Here is a 21,923-nt window from a genome sequence, read left to right as displayed (position 1 = left end):
TCGTATTGCATCGTATTGTATTGCATCATATTGTATCATATTGTATAGTATCGTCTCATATCATATTGTATCGTATCGCATAGTATTGTATTGTACCACATCATATCGTATTGTATCGTATCGTATAGTAATGTATCACATCGTATGGTATTGTTTAGTTTCGCATTATATTTCATCGTATGGTATCACATCTCATCGTATCGTATTGTATTGCGGTGCAATATGGCGACCTCTGTAGACAAGTACTCTCTCCCTGTGTAGATATAAACAACTCATTCTAAGGTAACGAAAACACGACAATTCTTATTTTCAGGTGTTTATACACTAACGAAAACACACTGACTATATTATATTCCTTTCTGCCAATATGTCCTTCTAAACGAGACACACGGGAGCTGTAAGGGACTGGAGTCAGCACCTGGTGGTCATCAGTGGTACTGCATCTTAAATCACCTCCATGTGTTTGTCTTCATCTTTGTCTGTTTTTCTCTCTCTGCCCGCTCAGATGTAGACGAGTGTCAGCAGGAACGATGCCACCGCGACGCCATCTGCTCCAACACACAGGGCTCATACAGCTGCCAGTGCCGCCCCGGTTTCCATGGTGACGGCTTCCAGTGCATTGCCTCAGGTAGGTGTCCTACAGTCATAAAAACAGTTGAAGAAGATCAGTCTGAAAGCTGGAGACATCTTTTTCTAAACCCTTCTGAAAGCAGCGTTGTGGTCCCTGGTAAAGATCGACCTTCTCTCCTGACCGTCGAAGGGTTTTAATAAGACACTGTTTCGGGTGTGTTTGTATGTGTTGGTATGTGTGGCAGCTTGTACAGACTGAAGTTGGTTTTGCAGACATTTTAGAGACAAATGTAAACTGTGTGAAGTCTGCAGGATGTCAGCGTTCAGCTGAAGGTTGTGCAGGGGGGTGAGGTGACGGAGCAGAACACTAAAGGATGTCAGTAAAGTGATCAGAGTGTAAACACATTTTATGGTGGATCCAACAGATGTACAGTTGAGGTTCATGTTGGACGCTCAGATCGTTTCAGGGTTATAAACAGAATCACAAAAAAATGAAAGACATCAGTGTGTCTCGTCCTGATCTCAGATGTCAGCAGGTTGATGGAAATCCCTAAAATTACCAAAGATTTCTTCACAATCTGAACATTTACCAGCCATCTGAAGTTTGGTGGACGTGTTGTCCAAGGCCCAGTTTCTCTCCTGGTTGTCCAGAGCAGGTTCACTCAAGGGGCTTTTACGCCGCTGCACTGTCACCAAAGCTTTTCAAAAGAGGCTGGGACACACCCTCTGACCTCATGGGAGTGACAGGGTTTAACACATGCGCAGTGTAACTGGAGCTGTGACGTTGGACGGTTACAGCAGATGGTGCTAGAAGTGAACAATGGGTGTTCCACAAGGGTCCGTGTTGGGTCTGCTGTTATTTAGCTTTTACATTAACAATCTCCAAAATCTGTGTCATGGCATAAATACAAATGTACACAGACGAGACAGTCGTGTACACACATGCAATAACAGCTGAGTTACCAGCAAGTAAAAAAACGGCATTAGATGAAATTACACAGTGGCTTGATCAGTCACGTCTGAGTCTAAACGTTAATAAAACAAAAGCTTTGTTTATTATGCCTCCGCACCGGCAACAGCCATGGCCGGCATAATAAATGCATCTATATACTTCCATCCCATCCTTGTCAACGAGCGTTCTCAAGAACGCTTAAAGAGAATTTCTTTAGACTTGGCAAATATGTCCACTTGGACTCAACCATGAACTGATCAGATTTTGGATTTTGGTGGTCAAAGGTCAAGGTCACTGTGACCTTGTCTGTCTCATTCTTGTGAACCTTGTATCTCAAGACAACTCAAGGGAAGTTTTTGACATTTGGCACAAACATCCACTTTGACTCAAGGATAAACTGAATTTGGTGGTCAAAGATGAAAGGTCACTTTTACTTGCTCTGTCTCCCTATATCTCAAGAATGCCTTTTGGGTTTTTTTTTTTTCAAATTGGCACTAATGTCCATTTTAACTCTAAGATGAACTGATTAGGTTTTGGTGGTCAAAAGTGAAAGGTGAAGGATACTATGACATTGTGTCTGTCTCATATATATATATATATAATATAAAGTTACGACTGTTACTTTACAGAAGTTAAAAGATGAATTCCTCCTGATCTGATCGGTTATATTTATCATGCAGAGTCCTGATTGGCTAACAGCAGTTTGTTGTTGTTTGTTGTTGTGTTGGTGGTTTGGCGTTGTTCCAAAGCTTCAGGCTCCTCCAGTGATTCCAGGTGTCAGCAGCTGGGAGCTAATTACAGCTCACTCCTCCGCACCAGAGTTTTGTCATATTTTCGTCCTCTTTATGAGCTGCCTGGCTTCTGAGACGCATCATTTTTTGTCCCTTGTCATAACTTGTCACGGCGTCTCTTGCTGTGTCTCTTTTTGTCCGGGCACTCTTTGATCTTACCCCTCTGTCTCGCTCTGAGGGGTCCTCCTGTGGGTTTTTTTTTTCTGTTGGTCTGATAGTTGTTATCATACGTGGCGCTGTGAGGACGCGCCGCTGTCTGTCAGACAGGACTGTTATGGCTGCTCTGTGGTTCGTCTCGCAGATATACCCTTGAGGATAAGAGAGTGTGAGGAGAGCTGAGGCTCTTCCAGATGTCATCGTGGCCCCTGGATGTGACCGCAGACATAAAGAGCCTCCTGCTCATCTCTAATCTGCAGCTCACTCACATGTTTGTCTGCAGCTGCCACGCACACAAACTTGTTCAGCAGCAGGAAAATACTGAATCTGCTTCGATAACGTTTCACCTGTGAGGAGACATAAAGGACCGTTAGATATGTCTCAACACTCAGTTAGGTTGTAAAGAACACTGGTTCTCAACTGGCCCAGACTTCGCACCCATCTCATTCTTGTGAAAGTGATATCTCAAGAACACTTTGAGGGGGATTTCTTCAAATTTGGCACAAACATCTACTTTAAGTCAACTGATTAGAATTTGGTGGACAAAGGTCAAAGTCAGCATGACCTCGAGTCACATTCTTGTAAATGCAGTATCTCAAGAACACCTTGAAGGATTTTTTTCAAATTTGGCACAAACATAGTAGGACTCAAAGATTAATTGACTGGAATTTGGTGGTCAAAGGTCAAGGTCACTGTGAGCTTGCATCCATCTCATTCTCGTAACTGTGATATCTCAAGAACACCTGGAGGGGATTTCTTCAAATTCTGCACAAATGTCCACTTTGAGTGAATGATGAACTGATTAGATTTTGGTGGTCAAAGGTCAGGGTCACTGTGACCTTGTGTCTGTCTCATTCTTTTGAAATCTTAAGAAGGCCTTAAAGGATTTTCCTCAAATTTGGCACAAACCCTCAGCTGGACTCAAGGATAAACTAATGAGAATTTGATGTTCAAAGGTCAAAGGTCACTGTGACCATGTCAGTCTCATTCTTGTGTACGCAATATCTCAAGAACATCTTGAGAAAATCTTTTCAAATTTGGCATAAACATCCACCTGGACCCAAGAATGAACTGATTAGAATTTGGTGGCCAGAGGTCAAAGTCACGATGATCTTGTCCATTTCATTCTCAAAAATGGGATATTTCAAGAACACTTTAAAGGAATTTCTTTAAATTAGGCAAGAACGTCCACTTAAAATGTGCACAATTGCTCGTAACAAAAAAATGGAAGAAAACACAGACAGATGGACGAACAGTGACGTCCAGGCTTTATCTTGTACTTCCTCTACTCCGTTCACTGGAGGATTTCAGCCATGTGTGAAGTGAAGCCTCCAACTTCTCCAACAGTTTAGTTTATTCACAGACTGTTGATGTCTCACTCTGATTGTTACTTCCTGTCCACAGAACACGAGAAGACCCTGTGTGAGCGTCACCGAGAGAGCGCCCAGACTTCCACTTCTGGCTCCAGCCTCTTCTCGCTCTTCCGTCCTCGGCCGGCCATCGGTCAGTACGTCCCTCAGTGTGACCGACACGGAGCCTACGAGCCCACACAGTGCCACACCAGCATCGGACAGTGCTGGTGCGTGGACGCCAACGGCCAGGAGATCCCCAACACTCGCACCGGACCAGGCAGCACCCCTCTGTGTGAGTCCACTGGATCCTGACCCAAACACCACAGTGGCCTGACTAAACTCTGCTTCTCCTGAATAAATTAACAATCCTCTGATTTGTAGGTATCAACCAGGCGGTGACCCCTACTCCGGTGGGTCCAACCCCTCGGCCTGACGTTCACCCTGTTGCTCCAGGAACACACCTGCTGTTCGCTCAGAGTGGGAAGATTGAACGTGTTCCTCTGGATGGATACAACATAAAAAAGGAGGAGGCCAAACCTCTGCTGCACGTCCCCGTAAGAACGTTAGATGAGATTTCACTGCATTGTTAGAACGTAAATTTGTCCTGTCGCGCACGGCCATAGATTCACACAAACAACATGGAAACGTGACTGCAACCAAGATAAATTGGGTGAGGTTTCTGGGCATAATGTTTTTAGGTTGTCCGTATGTAGTACCATTCCTCTGAATGCTGTTAAGAACACATTGAGGGAACCTCTTCAAATTTGGCACGAATGTCCCCTTAGACTCAAGGATGGACTGATTAGATTTTTGTGGTCAAAGGTCAAGGTCACTGGCTCAATATTCAGAGTAGGACATAAAAAGACATTTTGGACAGTAGGAACTTTTTTATAGTTCTAACACCCCGCTCCTTATGCTGTGTCTTTGACCTTGTCTTTCTCATTCTTGTAAACCAGATATAGCAAGAACGCCTTAAGGAAAGGTTTCAAATTTGGCACGACCGTCCACTTTGACTCAAAGATGATTTGAATTTGGTGGCCATGAACTTGCAGCTGTCACATTTTCATGAACACAATATCACAAGGACAAATTAAATGAATTTCTTCAAATTTTGCAAAAACGTCCACTTTCGGTCAACAATGAAGGGATTAGAATTTGGCGGTCGAAGGTGAAAAGTGAAGGTCACTGTGACATTGTGTCTGTCTCGTTCTTGTAAACGTGATATCTTAATAAGGCCTTCAGGGAATTTTTTCAAATTTGGCACAAATGTCCACCAGAATTTGGTGGTCAAAGTTCAAGGTCACTGACCTCATTTGTCATATTCTCATGGACACAGTATCTCAAGAACACCTTGAGGGATTTTCTTTAAAGAGTTTTTTTTGTTGGTTTTTTTATTCGTTTTGTTTGGTTGTTGTTGTTTTGTTTTTTTCAAATTTGGCACAAATGTCCTCTTTGACTCAAAGATGAATTGATTAGATTTTGGTGGTCAAAGGACAAAGGCACTGTGACCTTGCATCTGTCTTTTTCTTGTGAGCACAATATCTCAAGAACAAATTGAGGGATTTTTTTTTTTTTTTTCAAATTTGGCACAAACATTCACTTTGAGTCAAGGATGAAATGATTACAATTTGGTTGTCAGAGATAAGGGGATAAAATAATGTAGTGATCGCATTTTATATCCAAAAGGTCAAAGGTCAGCTTGACTGTGACATCATCATGTTTTAACGTCATATCTCAGGAACAGAAGGGGAGACATTTGGTCAGATACTGAATTGGTGACTCTAATCTTGAAACTGTGCTGATTGTATAGATCTTGTGTGTGTGAAGCATCCATGTTTTCACTGACATGGATGGAGACTGTCAGAGACACTGGACTGGTTCACAGAGGCATTAATTCTAGTTTTGTAGTTTTTGCCATAATTTCTGTCACAACTGAGTCACGCTGAGAGAAACTCCTGAACCCGAATGTGCTTCTTGACAAAGTGAGAAAAAGCCAAAATATCTTGACTCTGGAGAGGTTTTCTGGTGACGGCATTCGGTCCTCGTAATAAGGAACATACACACAGTGTCAGTGTTCATCGTGAATGTAGTTAAATCACTTCTGAGCGTTCCTGGCTGCTGTGAGACAATCCTCTGATTGTTCTGTAACAGATTTCAGCATCAGAGCTCTTTTCTTCTCGGTTACAAAGCCCATAAGTTAAAGTATTAATGTACTGCAGCTGAACACAAAGCTCTCCATCAGTGTTTGGCGTCTTGGAGTCAGACGGCTCGCTGACGTCCTGTCACTTCAACACAAAAGACTCTTTGAAAATAAAACTCCAGTTGAATGAGAGCGTCTGTTTCCCCCTGTGTTTCCTCTCAGGACCGGGTGGTGATCGCCGTGGCCTACGACTGTGTGGAGAAGATGGTTTACTGGACCGACATCACTGGGCCGGCTATCAGCAAGGCCAGACTGAGTGGAGGAGATGTCATCCCAGTCGTCACTAAAGGTACAACAGCAGAGACGTAAAGTCAACACAGCAGGGGATGAAGGACGATGAGATATTTGCTCCCACTGCACACCCAGAAGTATCAGTCCAGTCATCTCTGCAGGCTGAGTGAAAAACGTGTGTCATAACCCGCATCCTGAGGACGTGTAATACGTTCATATCTGCAGCCTACGACTTACATCCAGTGTCAACAGTTTCAGTCACATTTACAGGAAGTAGATGGGTTTCCAAAAATCCAAAGCCGTTCCCTTTATTATCACGTATGACGAAAAAGCATCAAATTCTCACAGTTAACGGTACAGCTTGGATTTTTTTAAGTGGGGTTTTATGAGTTACTTATCCATAGTCTGTGTATTAACTACAGTAGGCAGGAGACACAATAACACTAACTAAGTCACTGATCGAGGCAGCTGTAGATCAGCAGCACCTGTATTCAGTGATGTTAAGTGTTTTGAAGAGAGCGATATAAAGGCTTCATTTTCCTGTTGGAAATCACTGTCTGACATTAAGGCAAAGCAGTGAAAATACTCTCAATGTAGTGGACACTTAAACTGATACTGCGCTGCTCTGGATAACCCAACGCTACATTCAGACAGCGCTCCCAATTTATCAACGCTGTGCGCTCCCACACTCACAATGAGTGTTTCTGAACGCACCACTCACATCATCTTCCTCCATCGTCTAAAACAAGACAACACAACTTGCTAACTAGCGCTAACTAATGTCTGTGGAGAACTGTTTTGCCTCTAGCTAAGCCCCGCCCACCAAAAAACGTCATACTGTTTACTAACCGTAAGTTTCTCATTCAACCCTGCTTCAAAAGATGTGAACTGTCCCTTTAAGAAGCATGACATGAGAAAATATTTGGCTTTTTTTGTTTAACAAAAAAAGACTCAATTATTCAAAGATCAGAATAGTTGCTCATTAATTTTCTGTCCATTCATTAATCGACTGATCGTTGCAGCTGCAGTTTGCATCCTGTTAATGTTCACATTACTATTTCATTACAGTTTTTATGATCATGCAGACGTATACTCTGAATAATCTAACAAGCTGGGAAATTTTATTTATTGAACAAAACAGAAGATACAAAGTGTGAAAACTGTTGAGACATCCAGCGTACTCAGGTCTGTTACTATTAACAGTTGTTTTATTCCCCTTCCCACCTAAATTACAATCAAGGTCAATTATGACTCTTTACTGTATATTGTCAATTTTTGAGCCATGAAGGTTTTACATTTGTACAATTTTCCTCAAGCCGAGAAAAGTGATTTAAAAATCTGTGACGTGGTCACAATGTAAAGTCTATAAGCCTGTACTGCACGTATACGTGTTTTATAAAGTTTTATCTGATCTATAATAATACGTCATAATTTATTTGTTGGAATCTGTAAAGTAACTTTAGTTATTAAATAAATGTAGTGGAGTAGAAGTGTAAAGTAGCACAAAATGGAAATACTCAGGTAAAGTACATCAAAACTGCACTTGAGTAAATGTACTTCATCACTTCCCCCACTCTGTGTCACTAATCTCAAATTCACTTAAAAAGACTAAACATTTGGAAACAGGTCTGGAGAGGAATTTATCCACATTTTGGGTTAATGGGTTAGACACTTACAACAATACATATTCAAAATCAAATCAAAGACCCAAAAGTAGAATGACAAATAAAAAGTAATAGCACGAAGAAGACATGTTGGAAATTAAAGTCGTAGTCGCATTAATGAAAAAAGTTCTTAAAAAAGATGTGTGTACACATATATATATATATATATATATATATATATATATGTGTGTGTATGTAAAGATGTCTGAGAATTATTTTAAGTCCCGTCAGAACCATCAGAGACTGTACGTGGCGCTCAGATGGGGCTGATCCGTCCTCACTCCGTCCCGACTGAACTCTGATCTGTGTCTGTTCCCGCCATCCTCAGACCTCCAGAGTCCTGAAGGCATCGCCATCGACCACGTGGCCCGCCTCCTCTTCTGGACCGACTCCATGCGTGACACCGTGGAGGTTTCCAAACTGGACGGCAGCCAGCGGCGAGTCCTGTTCGACACCGATCTGATCAACCCTCGACCCATCGTCACCAACCCGGCGTACGGGTGAGTGCTGGACAAACACAACCAGACACAGCGAATCAGTCACAGTGATTTAAAGGTGTCACTGCAACACGAGCTCCTTAAACTGTCAGTACCATGTTGATGTAACTTAACGAGTAACAGTAACTGAGAATACTGACGTGAGAGCTGCAGTACCAGGAGTATTATAAGAAGTAATAGTAATAGTACCAGTAGTGAAAGTAGTGATTACAGCAGTAGTTGTAGTATTAGTATTGATATGAGCACTGGTGTTTTGGTTTAACTGGTTTTGTCGTGTCGGTGCAGGCGGCTGTACTGGGCAGACTGGAACAGAGACGGTCCTAAAATTGAGATGTCCAACATGGACGGGACGGAGCGGACCATCCTGGTGAAAGACGACCTGGGGCTTCCCAACGGTCTGACCTTTGACCTCGAAGACCAGCAGCTGTGCTGGGCCGACGCAGGTGAGACACACCTGAGAATGATCTATGACCATGTGACTGTCCAAACACAGAACCATCTAGAACTGGTCCTGAGTCAGTAGTCTGCCATGTGTAGTCTTCATCACCTGTTCCACACTGTTAATGATCGGTCGCTGGGTCCGCAGGGACTCGTAAGGTGGAGTGTATGGATCCTCACCGCAGGCGGAGGAGGCAGATCGTTGAAGGGATCCAGTATCCCTTCGCTCTCGTCTCCTTTGGGAGGAACCTTTACTACACCGACTGGAGGAGGTAACGCCCTCACACTGTCCACTTACATCTGGTTACATCATCACTTCCTGTAGAAACACTCTAAGGCGGCTCTGCTGGTATCTGTGTCTCCTCACAGACCTGAGCAGTGTTGCAGTAAAGTAGTAGAGTCTGAGTGGACTTTAAATAAACATCACTGCTGAGACGTAAACGCTGCTCCGCTGTTTGACTGCACCGTCACATTAAGTGTGTTTAACAATCTGACCATCAAACGTCACTGTGTGCTTTTTTCCAGGGAGGCGGTGGTCGCTGTCGACCGTCACTCAGACAAAGAGACTGAAGAGTTTCTGCCACAGAAACGCTCTCGGCTGTACGGCATCACCACGACAACGACAAAGTGTCCACAAGGTACAGCGTCGCTCCACTTACACGCATCATGTTTAATAATCTGCAGTCGATTTTAATACTTTGACTTAAAGTAGTTTGAATTTAATACACTGCTGCATCAGACTGCGCCGCCCTGAGCAGCGTCTGTCAGGTCAGGAAGGACAACCTGAGGAAATATAGTGGTTACAGTATCACAGCACTGGTTACAGTAATCACTACGAGACACATTCATCCATTCACACACATTCACACTTGCCGGCCTCTAGTGTGATATGTAAGTGTGATACGTAATGTAGGCGTCCGCAGCACTTTTTGGTGATGTCAGTGATTATGCAGTGGTTGACCTTGTCCTCTGCTTGAGGGTAAAGAGCTCCTAGACGTCATTGTTTTACTAATTTTTGAACATTTCTGGCTGCTATTCTTCTTTGAGTTCATGGCTACCTGCTGTTAGCTGCTTTTTAAATTTCCCATGGTGGGTCACAGTCATAACACGTTGTTGAAGCTTCACACCCGTCCTGCCAGCTGTCCCTTTTACACAGACATTGATTCGGCACTGTTACTACCCCCACTGCCAACTTAGAGGTGAGGCAACTCTGTCCCTCCACGATGGGATCGTACCTTCTATAATCAGCGGTGAGCTGGAACAACAGCGTGACATTCACACCCTGCAGAGGCAGCGTAAATGGGACTTGAGTTTTGATGTATAAAGCAGCTCAGTGGAGTCTGGATCAGAGCACACATGTACTCTGTGACCGTAGTAATTGATTCCAGATGCATATATTATGTGGATGGATATAAGCGTGGGAACTGCGGGTGAAGTGACCTCAGGGGGATGCCAGCTGTGGATATGGAGACTCACAGCTGGCTCTGAGCCCTGAGCTGTACAGCAGGCCGTGATGAGAAACAGCTTCACCGTCCACCTGCTGGTTTCTCAGTAACACTAACGAGTAGAAACCGTCCGCTGATGAATGCACGTCCTGAAGCTGCAGCCTCACTAAACATTAATGTTTTGCTTGGCAACATGTTTGGTGATCACTTCTTCCTGTTGTAATGTTTTTACAGTCTGCGTCACCGGCGGTGCGACCCTGTAACAACAGGACAGCACTGGAGGGCGTTTTCGCTCCTCTGTCTTAAAAAGAGAGGCACTGTTACAGTGACTTCAGATTTTGGCATCGAAAATAAAATTTGGCATTCAAAAGGAAACTGGGACTGACAAAGGAAACATCAGCACTGAAACACTTGAACTATGTACTTGTAGTGATACGGAAAAAAGTTCCACTAAATAAAAACAGCCTGGCGTTACAACACATATTTTTGCATCCTGATGTGTTTTCTTCATGCCTCTTGTTTTCAGTGAGTCTTTCTTACGCTGACAGTTTTTTATATTGATACGTTTTTATTTTTCTGCAGAAAGTTGTTTTTTCTTTTTTTAATATTCTGTTATGCCTTTTTTTTCTATCCTTTTTAATGACATTTTTATCATAAACTATACTATGATTTTTAAATGGAATTTTTGACATGCATTATTAGGAAATATTTTATTACATACTATACTATGACTAATTATACAAAATTTTTATCACATATACTTTGACTGTTTTTATGATTTTTTTTGACATACTTTACTATGACATTTCATATAAAAGTTTTACCATGTACTATGCTATTACTATTTACGTTACATTTTTATGGTATACTTTACCATGACTTTTTTTAATGACATTTTTTTGATATACTATTCTATGTCTTTTCACATAAAATTTTTACCACATAAAAATCTGTTAATCTTGAAATTAATGTTGACTGGGGCCAAATTTTATTCACTTCCTAAGACAGTACTCAAAGTCGATACATTACTGAGGTGTAGAATTTGAAAGGGTTAGAATCATATTCAGAAATCAGATATTGTAATGAATCCCTAGCAGCCCTGTACTGATGATTTACTAACTTTGTTCCCTTCTCTCTCCTGTTAGTCTATAACTACTGCTCCAACAATGGCGGCTGCTCTCACCTTTGTCTGCCGCGGCTTGGCGGGTTCACCTGCCGCTGCCCGGACGCCAACGATGGTCAGTGTGTGGAGAGGAACCTTTGAGGTCTGCAGAGCGACAATAACACTGCTGCTGGGAGACAAAGAACAAAACACGCTTAACTCAATTTGGGGTTTTTTTTTGTTTGTTTTTTACATTCCTACTTGAATCAAACATTTCTATGATCATTTCACAGATTTATGTTTTTGGCCCTTAAAAGATGTTCAGACCTCACTGTATTTATGATGTCACACTTCAGGTGAAATGATTTTTAATTCAGATATAGTTTCTGAAATGTTTGTGCAGCATGTGTCCATAATCTGACTCCTGGTTGAAGAGTTTCTCTCTTAAGTCAGAACAAAGTGACACTAAATCAAAACAACAGGGATTTTTTAAAGACGGCAGGTAAACAAAAACACTCAGATTATAGTTATTTGAAACGGTACTGAAGGTGTTTTTATTATATTTTAAAAGTGAAATTATCTTATAGATGTGGTCTGAAAGATAACTGCGAAAAACAATCAGTGAAGGGTTCCCAGCGTTCCTTATAAATGTTCAACATTTAAAGAAAAAAACCCTTAAAAGGTGTCTGCAAATGAAAAACGTTGACACTCACCTGAACATAAACCGTCAGAAGTCACTGAAGTTATTCCTGTTCTGTGATCTGTAGAAAAAGCCAACAGACTTAATCAGGTCTGAATCAGACAGTTCTTGTTGCTGAAACGTCACCTACAGGCCAAATGCAATCATATCAACTCAAAGTCCTCCGTGGAGTCGTCACATAGATTTAACTGAAACTGCTCAACGTGTTCAAGAGTCAAAGCAGTTTGGCTACAACCACAAGAATATGGCCAGTTACAGGAAATAAAAATCAAAAAGTAAATTAAAAAAAAACTCATTTAGTGAAGACTGGATTAAATCTGTAGGAGGAAACTACAAAAATGGTGGATAATCTGACAAAAATGGGCGTAGCCCAAAACAGACTTAATTTTAGGAACTCATCAAAGACTTTTGAGCCAAAAGACAAATGTGGCAGATTTTCTCAAATATTTAGCCGACATCGTCCCAGCTGACAGTAAATACGAGTGAGTGGTTACTTGGTGTAAGTTGTTAACTGATTTGATTGGATGATAAAACTGTTTAGATGTTGACCTCAACAAAAAGTTGTTTTTATTGAATACCAAATCCAGTTTATTAGAAACAGCCAACTGCAATTTAATGTACAAGCATCGCATATATTGTCTTCCTGTTTTATTTGTAATTATGTGACTGTCAGTCAAATTACAAAGATTAAGAAAGCAGAGGGCTGGTGAGAGTGTGGTAAGGGCTAAAAAACGTTTTTAGACTTAACAAGATTTATTGTACTGTCTGTGCTTCAACTCACAGTGTATTTTTTATATGAACTTGTAAATAATTACCTGACATTGTGATGATATTCTCTGTTTTTAATGGTGCTGATGTTACCTGAGATCTATCTGATGATGATGATGATGATGATGATGATGATGATGATGGTGGTTACTGTGAAGATGTGTGCAGATCGTGTCTAGAGACAAAGTTGTATGTACTTCTCATGTAAACATCATTTTTTACAGTGAAGACTTGTGCAGTGATGCTTTACTTCCAGTCACTGATACCAGTCCTTGTTCTCATCTAAAAATAAAAGTTAAGAAACTAAAACTGTCTTATTTTTTTACAACATACTATACACAGATTTATTAATATGATTTTCCTAATGAAATACTGAACTGTTTTTTTAAAGGGCATTTTTGTGACAGTTTTTTGTGACATACTATACTATGAAGTTTTAAAATGAAAACTACACTGATTTTTAAATATGACAATTTGAACATACTATATTATGCTTTTATATGACATTTTTGACATAATATCCTATGACTTTAATATGAACATTTTGACATACTATTCTTTGACTTATTTTCATGATTTTTGACGACATACTATACTATGACTTTTTTTCATGATTTCGGACGACATACTGTACTATGATTTTTTTTCATGATTTCGGACAACATGCTATACTATGACTTTTTTTCATGATTTGGGACGACACACTGTACTATGACTTTTTTCATGATTTTTGACGACATACTATACTATGACTTTTTTTCATGATTTCGGACGACATACTATACTATGACTTTTTTTCATGATTTTTCACGACATACTATACTATGACTTTTTTTCATGATTTTTCACGACATACTATACTATGACTTTTTTTCATGATTTGGGACGACATACTATACTATGACTTTTTTTCATGATTTTTCACAACATACTATACCATGACTTTTTTTCATGATTTGGGACGACATGCTATACTATGACTTTTTTTCATGATTTTTGACGACATACTATACTATGACTTTTTTTCATGATTTTTCATGACATACTATACTATGACTTTTTTTTCATGATTTCGGACAACATGCTATACTATGACTTTTTTTCATGATTTGGGACAACATACTATACTATGACTTTTTTTCATGATTTCAGACGACACACTGTACTATGACTTTTTTTCATGATTTCAGACGACATACTATACTATGACTTTTTCATGATTTGGGACGACATACTGTACTATGACTTTTTTTCATGATTTGGGACAACATACTATACTATGACTTTTTTTCATGATTTCAGACGACATACTATACTATGACTTTTTTCATGATTTGGGATGACACACTGTACTATGACTTTTTTTCATGATTTCAGACGACATACTATACTATGACTTTTTTTCATGATTTGGGACGACATGCTATACTATGACTTTTTTCATGATTTCAGACGACACACTGTACTATGACTTTTTTTCATGATTTCAGACGACATACTATACTATGACTTTTTTTCATGATTTGGGACGACATACTATACTATGACTTTTTTCATGATTTTTGACGACATACTATACTATGGCTTTTTTCATGATTTTTGACGACATACTATACTATGACTTTTTTTCATGATTTGGGACGACATACTGTACTATGACTTTTTTTCATGATTTCGGACGACATACTATACTATGACTTTTTTCATGATTTGGGACAACATACTATACTATGACTTTTTTCATGATTTTTGACGACATACTATACTATGACTTTTTTTCATGATTTGGGACGACATACTGTACTATGACTTTTTTCATGATTTTTGACGACATACTATACTATGACTTTTTTCATGATTTGGGACGACATACTGTACTATGACTTTTTTTCATGATTTGGGATGACACACTGTACTATGACTTTTTTTCATGATTTGGGACGACATACTATACTATGACTTTTTTTCATGATTTCAGACGACATGCTATACTATGACTTTTTTTCATGATTTCAGACGACATACTATACTATGACCTTTTTCATGATTTGGGACGACATACTGTACTATGACTTTTTTTCATGATTTCAGACGACATACTATACTATGACTTTTTTCATGATTTGGGATGACACACTGTACTATGACTTTTTTTCATGATTTCAGACGACATACTATACTATGACTTTTTTTCATGATTTGGGACGACGTGCTATACTATGACTTTTTTCATGATTTCAGACGACACACTGTACTATGACTTTTTTTCATGATTTTTCACGACATACTATACTATGACTTTTTTTCATGATTTGGGACGACATACTATACTATGACTTTTTTTCATGATTTTTCACGACATACTATACTATGACTTTTTTTCATGATTTTTCACGACATACTATACTATGACTTTTTTTCATGATTTGGGACGACATACTATACTATGACTTTTTTTCATGATTTTTCACAACATACTATACCATGACTTTTTTTCATGATTTGGGACGACATGCTATACTATGACTTTTTTTCATGATTTTTGACGACATACTATACTATGACTTTTTTTCATGATTTTTCATGACATACTATACTATGACTTTTTTTCATGATTTCGGACAACATGCTATACTATGACTTTTTTTCATGATTTGGGACAACATACTATACTATGACTTTTTTCATGATTTCAGACGACACACTGTACTATGACTTTTTTCATGATTTTTGACGACATACTATACTATGACTTTTTTTCATGATTTTTCATGACATACTATACTATGACTTTTTTTCATGATTTCGGACAACATGCTATACTATGACTTTTTTTCATGATTTGGGACAACATACTATACTATGACTTTTTTTCATGATTTCAGACGACACACTGTACTATGACTTTTTTCATGATTTGGGACGACATACTGTACTATGACTTTTTTTCATGATTTGGGATGACACACTGTACTATGACTTTTTTTCATGATTTGGGACGACATACTATACTATGACTTTTTTTCATGATTTCGGACAACATGCTATACTATGACTTTTTTTCATGATTTGGGACAACATACTATACTATGACTTTTTTTCATGATTTCAGACGACACACTGTACTATGACTTTTTTTCATGATTTTTCACCACATACTATACTATGACTTTTTTTCATGATTTTTCACAACATACTATACCATGACTTTTTTTCATGATTTGGGACGACATGCTATACTATGACTTTTTTTCATGATTTTTGACGACATACTATACTATGACTTTTTTTCATGATTTTTCATGACATACTATACTATGACTTTTTTTCATGATTTCGGACAACATGCTATACTATGACTTTTTTTCATGATTTGGGACAACATACTATACTATGACTTTTTTTCATGATTTCAGACGACACACTGTACTATGACTTTTTTCATGATTTTTGACGACATACTATACTATGACTTTTTTTCATGATTTTTCATGACATACTATACTATGACTTTTTTTTCATGATTTCGGACAACATGCTATACTATGACTTTTTTTCATGATTTTTCATGACATACTATACTATGACTTTTTTTTCATGATTTCGGACAACATGCTATACTATGACTTTTTTTCATGATTTGGGACAACATACTATACTATGACTTTTTTTCATGATTTCAGACGACACACTGTACTATGACTTTTTTCATGATTTGGGACGACATACTGTACTATGACTTTTTTTCATGATTTGGGATGACACACTGTACTATGACTTTTTTTCATGATTTGGGACGACATACTATACTATGACTTTTTTTCATGATTTCGGACAACATGCTATACTATGACTTTTTTTCATGATTTGGGACAACATACTATACTATGACTTTTTTTCATGATTTCAGACGACACACTGTACTATGACTTTTTTCATGATTTTTGACGACATACTATACTATGACTTTTTTTCATGATTTTTCATGACATACTATACTATGACTTTTTTTTCATGATTTCGGACAACATGCTATACTATGACTTTTTTTCATGATTTGGGACAACATACTATACTATGACTTTTTTTCATGATTTCAGACGACACACTGTACTATGACTTTTTTCATGATTTGGGACGACATACTGTACTATGACTTTTTTTCATGATTTGGGATGACACACTGTACTATGACTTTTTTTCATGATTTGGGACGACATACTATACTATGACTTTTTTTCATGATTTCAGACGACATACTATACTATGACTTTTTTTCATGATTTCAGACGACATACTATACTATGACCTTTTTCATGATTTGGGACGACATACTGTACTATGACTTTTTTTCATGATTTGGGACGACATACTATACTATGACTTTTTTTCATGATTTCAGACGACATACTATACTATGACTTTTTTCATGATTTGGGATGACACACTGTACTATGACTTTTTTTCATGATTTCAGACGACATGCTATACTATGACTTTTTTTCATGATTTGGGACGACATGCTATACTATGACTTTTTTCATGATTTGGGATGACACACTGTACTATGACTTTTTTTCATGATTTCAGACGACATACTATACTATGACTTTTTTCATGATTTGGGATGACACACTGTACTATGACTTTTTTTCATGATTTCAGACGACATACTATACTATGACTTTTTTTCATGATTTGGGACGACGTGCTATACTATGACTTTTTTCATGATTTCAGACGACACACTGTACTATGACTTTTTTTCATGATTTTTGACGACATACTATACTATGACTTTTTTTCATGATTTGGGACGACATACTGTACTATGACTTTTTTTCATGATTTGGGACGACATACTATACTATGACTTTTTTTCATGGTTTTTGACGACATGCTATAATATGACATATTTAGACTCATTATGACTTTCCTAATACAAATATTTTTGACTATGACTTTTTTAATATTACATTTTTGACATACTTTACCATGACTTTTTTAATAAAATTTTGGTCATATTATACTATGGCTTATTAACATGAATTTTTTTAACATAATATACTATGACTTTATATATGAAATTTGCTTCACTTACGATACTATTACCTTTTGTTTGAAAAACTATGACTTTGTATTACAAAATTTTTGACATACTATGCTATGACTTTTTCAATGACTTTTTAACACAGACCATACTATGACTTTTTAAAACATACTTTACTATAACTCTGTGTATATACTTTACTATGACTTTTTAAAATTTTTGACATACCATTGTTATGTCCCTGGTCTAGGGGACCATAGACATAACATGATCAGCCCCTCCACTCTTCCCACCCCCAAGAAAGGCCAAGTGCACAGTAGTAACAAAAAAAGCAGTTTATTCTTTTTCAGGTGAGCAGTGCCCAAAACAACAAACAGAAATATACTCATGGACCCTGAAATTACCTCGCAAAAAAGTGTAACAAAAGACAGTTTCCTAACCTAAACTCCTACCTTTCAAAACAAGAGAAAATAAAATAAAAAGGACTTCTGACTCTCACTAAAAAACTACTTAATCTGCTCTATATACAGTGATCGAACAAAAGAATACATGAAAACCCTCTAATAATTCTGAACTGCTAAACAAAATTCAACTCACCTACTCAAAATCAAATACCAGATCAAATCAAAACTGATCAAATACCTTTCCCAATCCCGTGACGGCAATCTTTTTTGGACAGCCCAATCAGCACACACCACCTGTCTTGCAACATCCAATTACACTTCATCACATGCACACACTGAGAGTAGAAGACAGAACATATGAAAGATCAGTGCAGATCAATACAAGCATAGCAATACCAAAAAATAATGGCCTGGCTCATAACACTCTATCACATACTATACTATGACCTTGTTTATGAAAGTGTTGACCTACCATACTACGACTGAAATTTTCATATAGTACTATGATTTTTATAGGAAATGTCTATGAGATACTATACTCTGAGTTTTCATAGATTTTTTTTCATGTGTTTGTAATCTGACTGAAAGCATCTAAAAAGTGACACTAAATCAAAACTACATTAACTTTTTTAATGACGGCAGGTAAATTAAAACACTCAGACTGTAGCTATTTGAAACCGTTTTGAACATGTCTGTTTGCTATCTTTTAAAAGTGAAAGTCCTTATTGACATCTTATAGATGTGGTCTGAAAGATAACTGTGAAAAACAATCAGATAATTCTATCAATGGTTATCAAATACTTCAGGGAAGGGTTCCCAGCGTTCCTTATAAATGTTCAACATTTAAAGGAAAAAACCCTTAAAAGGTGTCTGTTACAGGAAATAAAAATAAAATACTAAATGCATCATTTTTGGGTTAATCCAGATGTATTTTGCACCACATGTAGTGAAGACTGGATTAAGTCTGTCGGAGGAAACTACAAAAATGGGGTAAACTCTGAGGAGTGTTGTCCAAAACAGACTATTTGAGCCAAAAAGCAAAGTGGCCATTTGGCGACGCACCAAATTTTCTCAAATATTTAGCCAACATCCTCCTAACACACTTCTAATTGGACCAGGAGATTATTTGGTGTAACTTTGTGTACTGATCTGACTGGATTATGAAACCTTTAAAATATTGACCTCGAGTTCTCAATGAAACAAACAGAAACCGTCAGAAATTGTTTTCCTATTTAGTTTGTATTAAAGTAAATATCAGTGACATGACAGACATTAATGAAGCTAAATAAGGGCTGAATGAGATGTTTCTGTGATGAAGTCTGTTGATAAAGAAAACAAACCTAAAAGATTTATGGCAAACATAACCAAGAGCATCATCTCTGGTTTAAATATTTAACACATTTATTTGATTGTTTTTTTTAATACATAAAATCCCACTTTGTGTGCTTACTGAAAGACAGAGTGAAACATGGAGGAGCCATTTAATCCAGTTAGCAGACCCACAGACTTTTGTCTCATCATATAAATATAGTTCACATGAACAGATATCTACTGAATGAATAAAGCTCATCAGTCCTTCCCTGAGCCTCAGTGAGTTCCTGCTGCCCTCCAGTGGTTTAAGAGCTCACCTACAAACACTGGACACATGAGTGACCCCGGTCAAATCTATGACCTGCAGAGGATTTGATGTTTATTCAAACTGCTCTTTTTAGGTTGTGAGTATCAAACGACGAACATGAATGTGCTTGACTGTATTTGTATCTTATGCCCAGGTCACTCTACAAAATTTTAAGCCATGATTTTCTGGTTGCCCCCCCAAACAAAGCACCCAGACGTCCCTCAAGCAATGCTCTCCAGCTCCTCCTAGCGTTCCCAGGCCTGACGAGATATGTAATCCCTTCATCATGTTCTGGGTCTGCGATGGGGCCTCCTACCATTCGGACGTGCCCAGAACACCTCTAATGGGAGGCACTCAGGAGGATCCTGATCAGATGCCCGAACCACTTCAACTGCCCCCTTTCAATATGAAGGAGCAGCGGCTCAGCTGTTTTTGTTTTCAGTTTCCACAGTAAAAGTTGTGGATGGTCCCAACAGAAGCGTTCCTTAGCGTCCCCATGTTTGGTCCCCCCTCTGTTGGGGTACCTAGCACACAGATCTGGTACTAAAAGGTGGAGCTGTGAACACTGCAGTCTGATTGGTCAGTAGAGGACGGTCACTCTGGTTTTATGTAACCTCTGTTCATACATCAGTAAACTACAACTATAAAATGAAAGAGAAAAAAATAACTTCATTCACTGGGCCGACTGCCGGCAACTTTTAAGGTGGAACGTTAACTTGTAATGTTACTCAATGCATGAGTTGATGACGTGAATCCATCAGCACACCTTAAATTTCACTGTGACAACTTTGACCATCACTTTAGTTTTTATATGACACACACTTTTAGTAATGACTTTAAAAATATAGATTAATTTGGAGCGGATTATGTGAAGGTCATATATTCTAATCCTCACTTCCTGTGGGCTACAGCAACACTAAACCCCTGAGCTTGCCTGAGAAGGACTAAATGCACAAAGCTGCTATTTTTAAATATCCCATGGAGAGAGACTCTCACTGCAGCCTGTTCTATTTTGTTGTGAAAATGTGGGCGTGCAGCCTCGTTCTGTGGACGATAAACCAGGTGCAGACTTCCATCTGTGTCACCGCTGATGAGGAAATACAGCGAGTGCTGGACGGAGCAGTGAGTGACAACAACCCCGCCCACATTTAAGAGGACTGTCTGAACACACCGAGGGTCTAGGTACCATGTCTGAAGGCTTACTGCTGGTTCCAAAGGGACTGGACTGAAAGGGTTTGGTGGAAACCGGGCTTAAGGTTGAGCCCAGACACCCCAATGAGGAAACGCATTTCGGCCGCTTGTATCCATGACCTCATTCTTTCAGTCACTACCCAGAGCTCATGACCATAGGTGAGGGTTGGGACATAGATGGACCAGTAAATCCAAAGCTTCGCCTTCTGGCTCAGCTCCCTCTTCACCATGACGGTCCAGCGCAGTGCCCCCATCACTGCAGATGCCGCACCGAATCATCAATCCATCTTACGCTCCATTCTACCCTCACTTATGAACAAGACCCCGAGATACTTCAACTCCTTCTCTTGAGGCAGTAACTCTCCCCCAACATGGAGGGGGGCAAATCTGAGGAGGGGGGCCTAAGAGTTTGGAGGTGCTGACTCTCATCCCGACCGCTTCACACTTGGCTGCAAACTGCCCCAAATGAAGATCCTCTAGTACAACAGCAGTGTCAAATCTGTTCTGCTGTACAGTTCAGAGTTGGCGAGTGGTCAGAACAGACACGATGAGAGTGGAAGCCTTCACAACCGATGCCTCAGACGAATACGCCAGATCCTCTGGCCAAACAAAAATCTCCAACCTTCATCTGTACAAGAAAACAGGCAGCCAGAGCACCACCAAGGAAATCAGTCACAGGCACGTGAGATGGAACAGGGCTGGATCCCGAGGGTCGCCTTGAGATGGACACCACCAAGCAAAAGAAAACCTGGAGGACCTAAAACCAGTGTTGGGCTCATTACTCTAAAAATGTA

General features: G+C 39.0%; 1 protein-coding gene across 2 annotated transcripts in view; it reads left to right on the top strand.

The window, feature by feature from the left end:
• The window catches only part of LOC117255826 (nidogen-1-like), a 51,295-nt gene extending 38,120 nt beyond the window's left edge, over positions 1 to 13,175 (top strand). For both annotated transcript variants that reach the window (XM_078166558.1, XM_033625032.2), the window contains 9 exons: positions 506 to 628; positions 3,874 to 4,113; positions 4,203 to 4,375; positions 6,184 to 6,310; positions 8,245 to 8,416; positions 8,699 to 8,856; positions 9,000 to 9,123; positions 9,377 to 9,489; positions 11,442 to 13,175. In XM_078166558.1, coding sequence (XP_078022684.1) covers positions 506 to 628; positions 3,874 to 4,113; positions 4,203 to 4,375; positions 6,184 to 6,310; positions 8,245 to 8,416; positions 8,699 to 8,856; positions 9,000 to 9,123; positions 9,377 to 9,489; positions 11,442 to 11,560 — 1,349 coding nt within the window. In that variant the 3' untranslated portion in view covers positions 11,561 to 13,175. The remainder of the gene's footprint in view (positions 1 to 505; positions 629 to 3,873; positions 4,114 to 4,202; positions 4,376 to 6,183; positions 6,311 to 8,244; positions 8,417 to 8,698; positions 8,857 to 8,999; positions 9,124 to 9,376; positions 9,490 to 11,441) is intronic.
• Positions 13,176 to 21,923: the final 8,748 nt, after the last annotated feature.

This window comes from Epinephelus lanceolatus, chromosome 3 (genome assembly GCF_041903045.1).
Source record: "Epinephelus lanceolatus isolate andai-2023 chromosome 3, ASM4190304v1, whole genome shotgun sequence".
Lineage (NCBI taxonomy): Eukaryota > Metazoa > Chordata > Actinopteri > Perciformes > Serranidae > Epinephelus > Epinephelus lanceolatus.
This window is presented reverse-complemented; position numbering and strand designations above follow the sequence as displayed.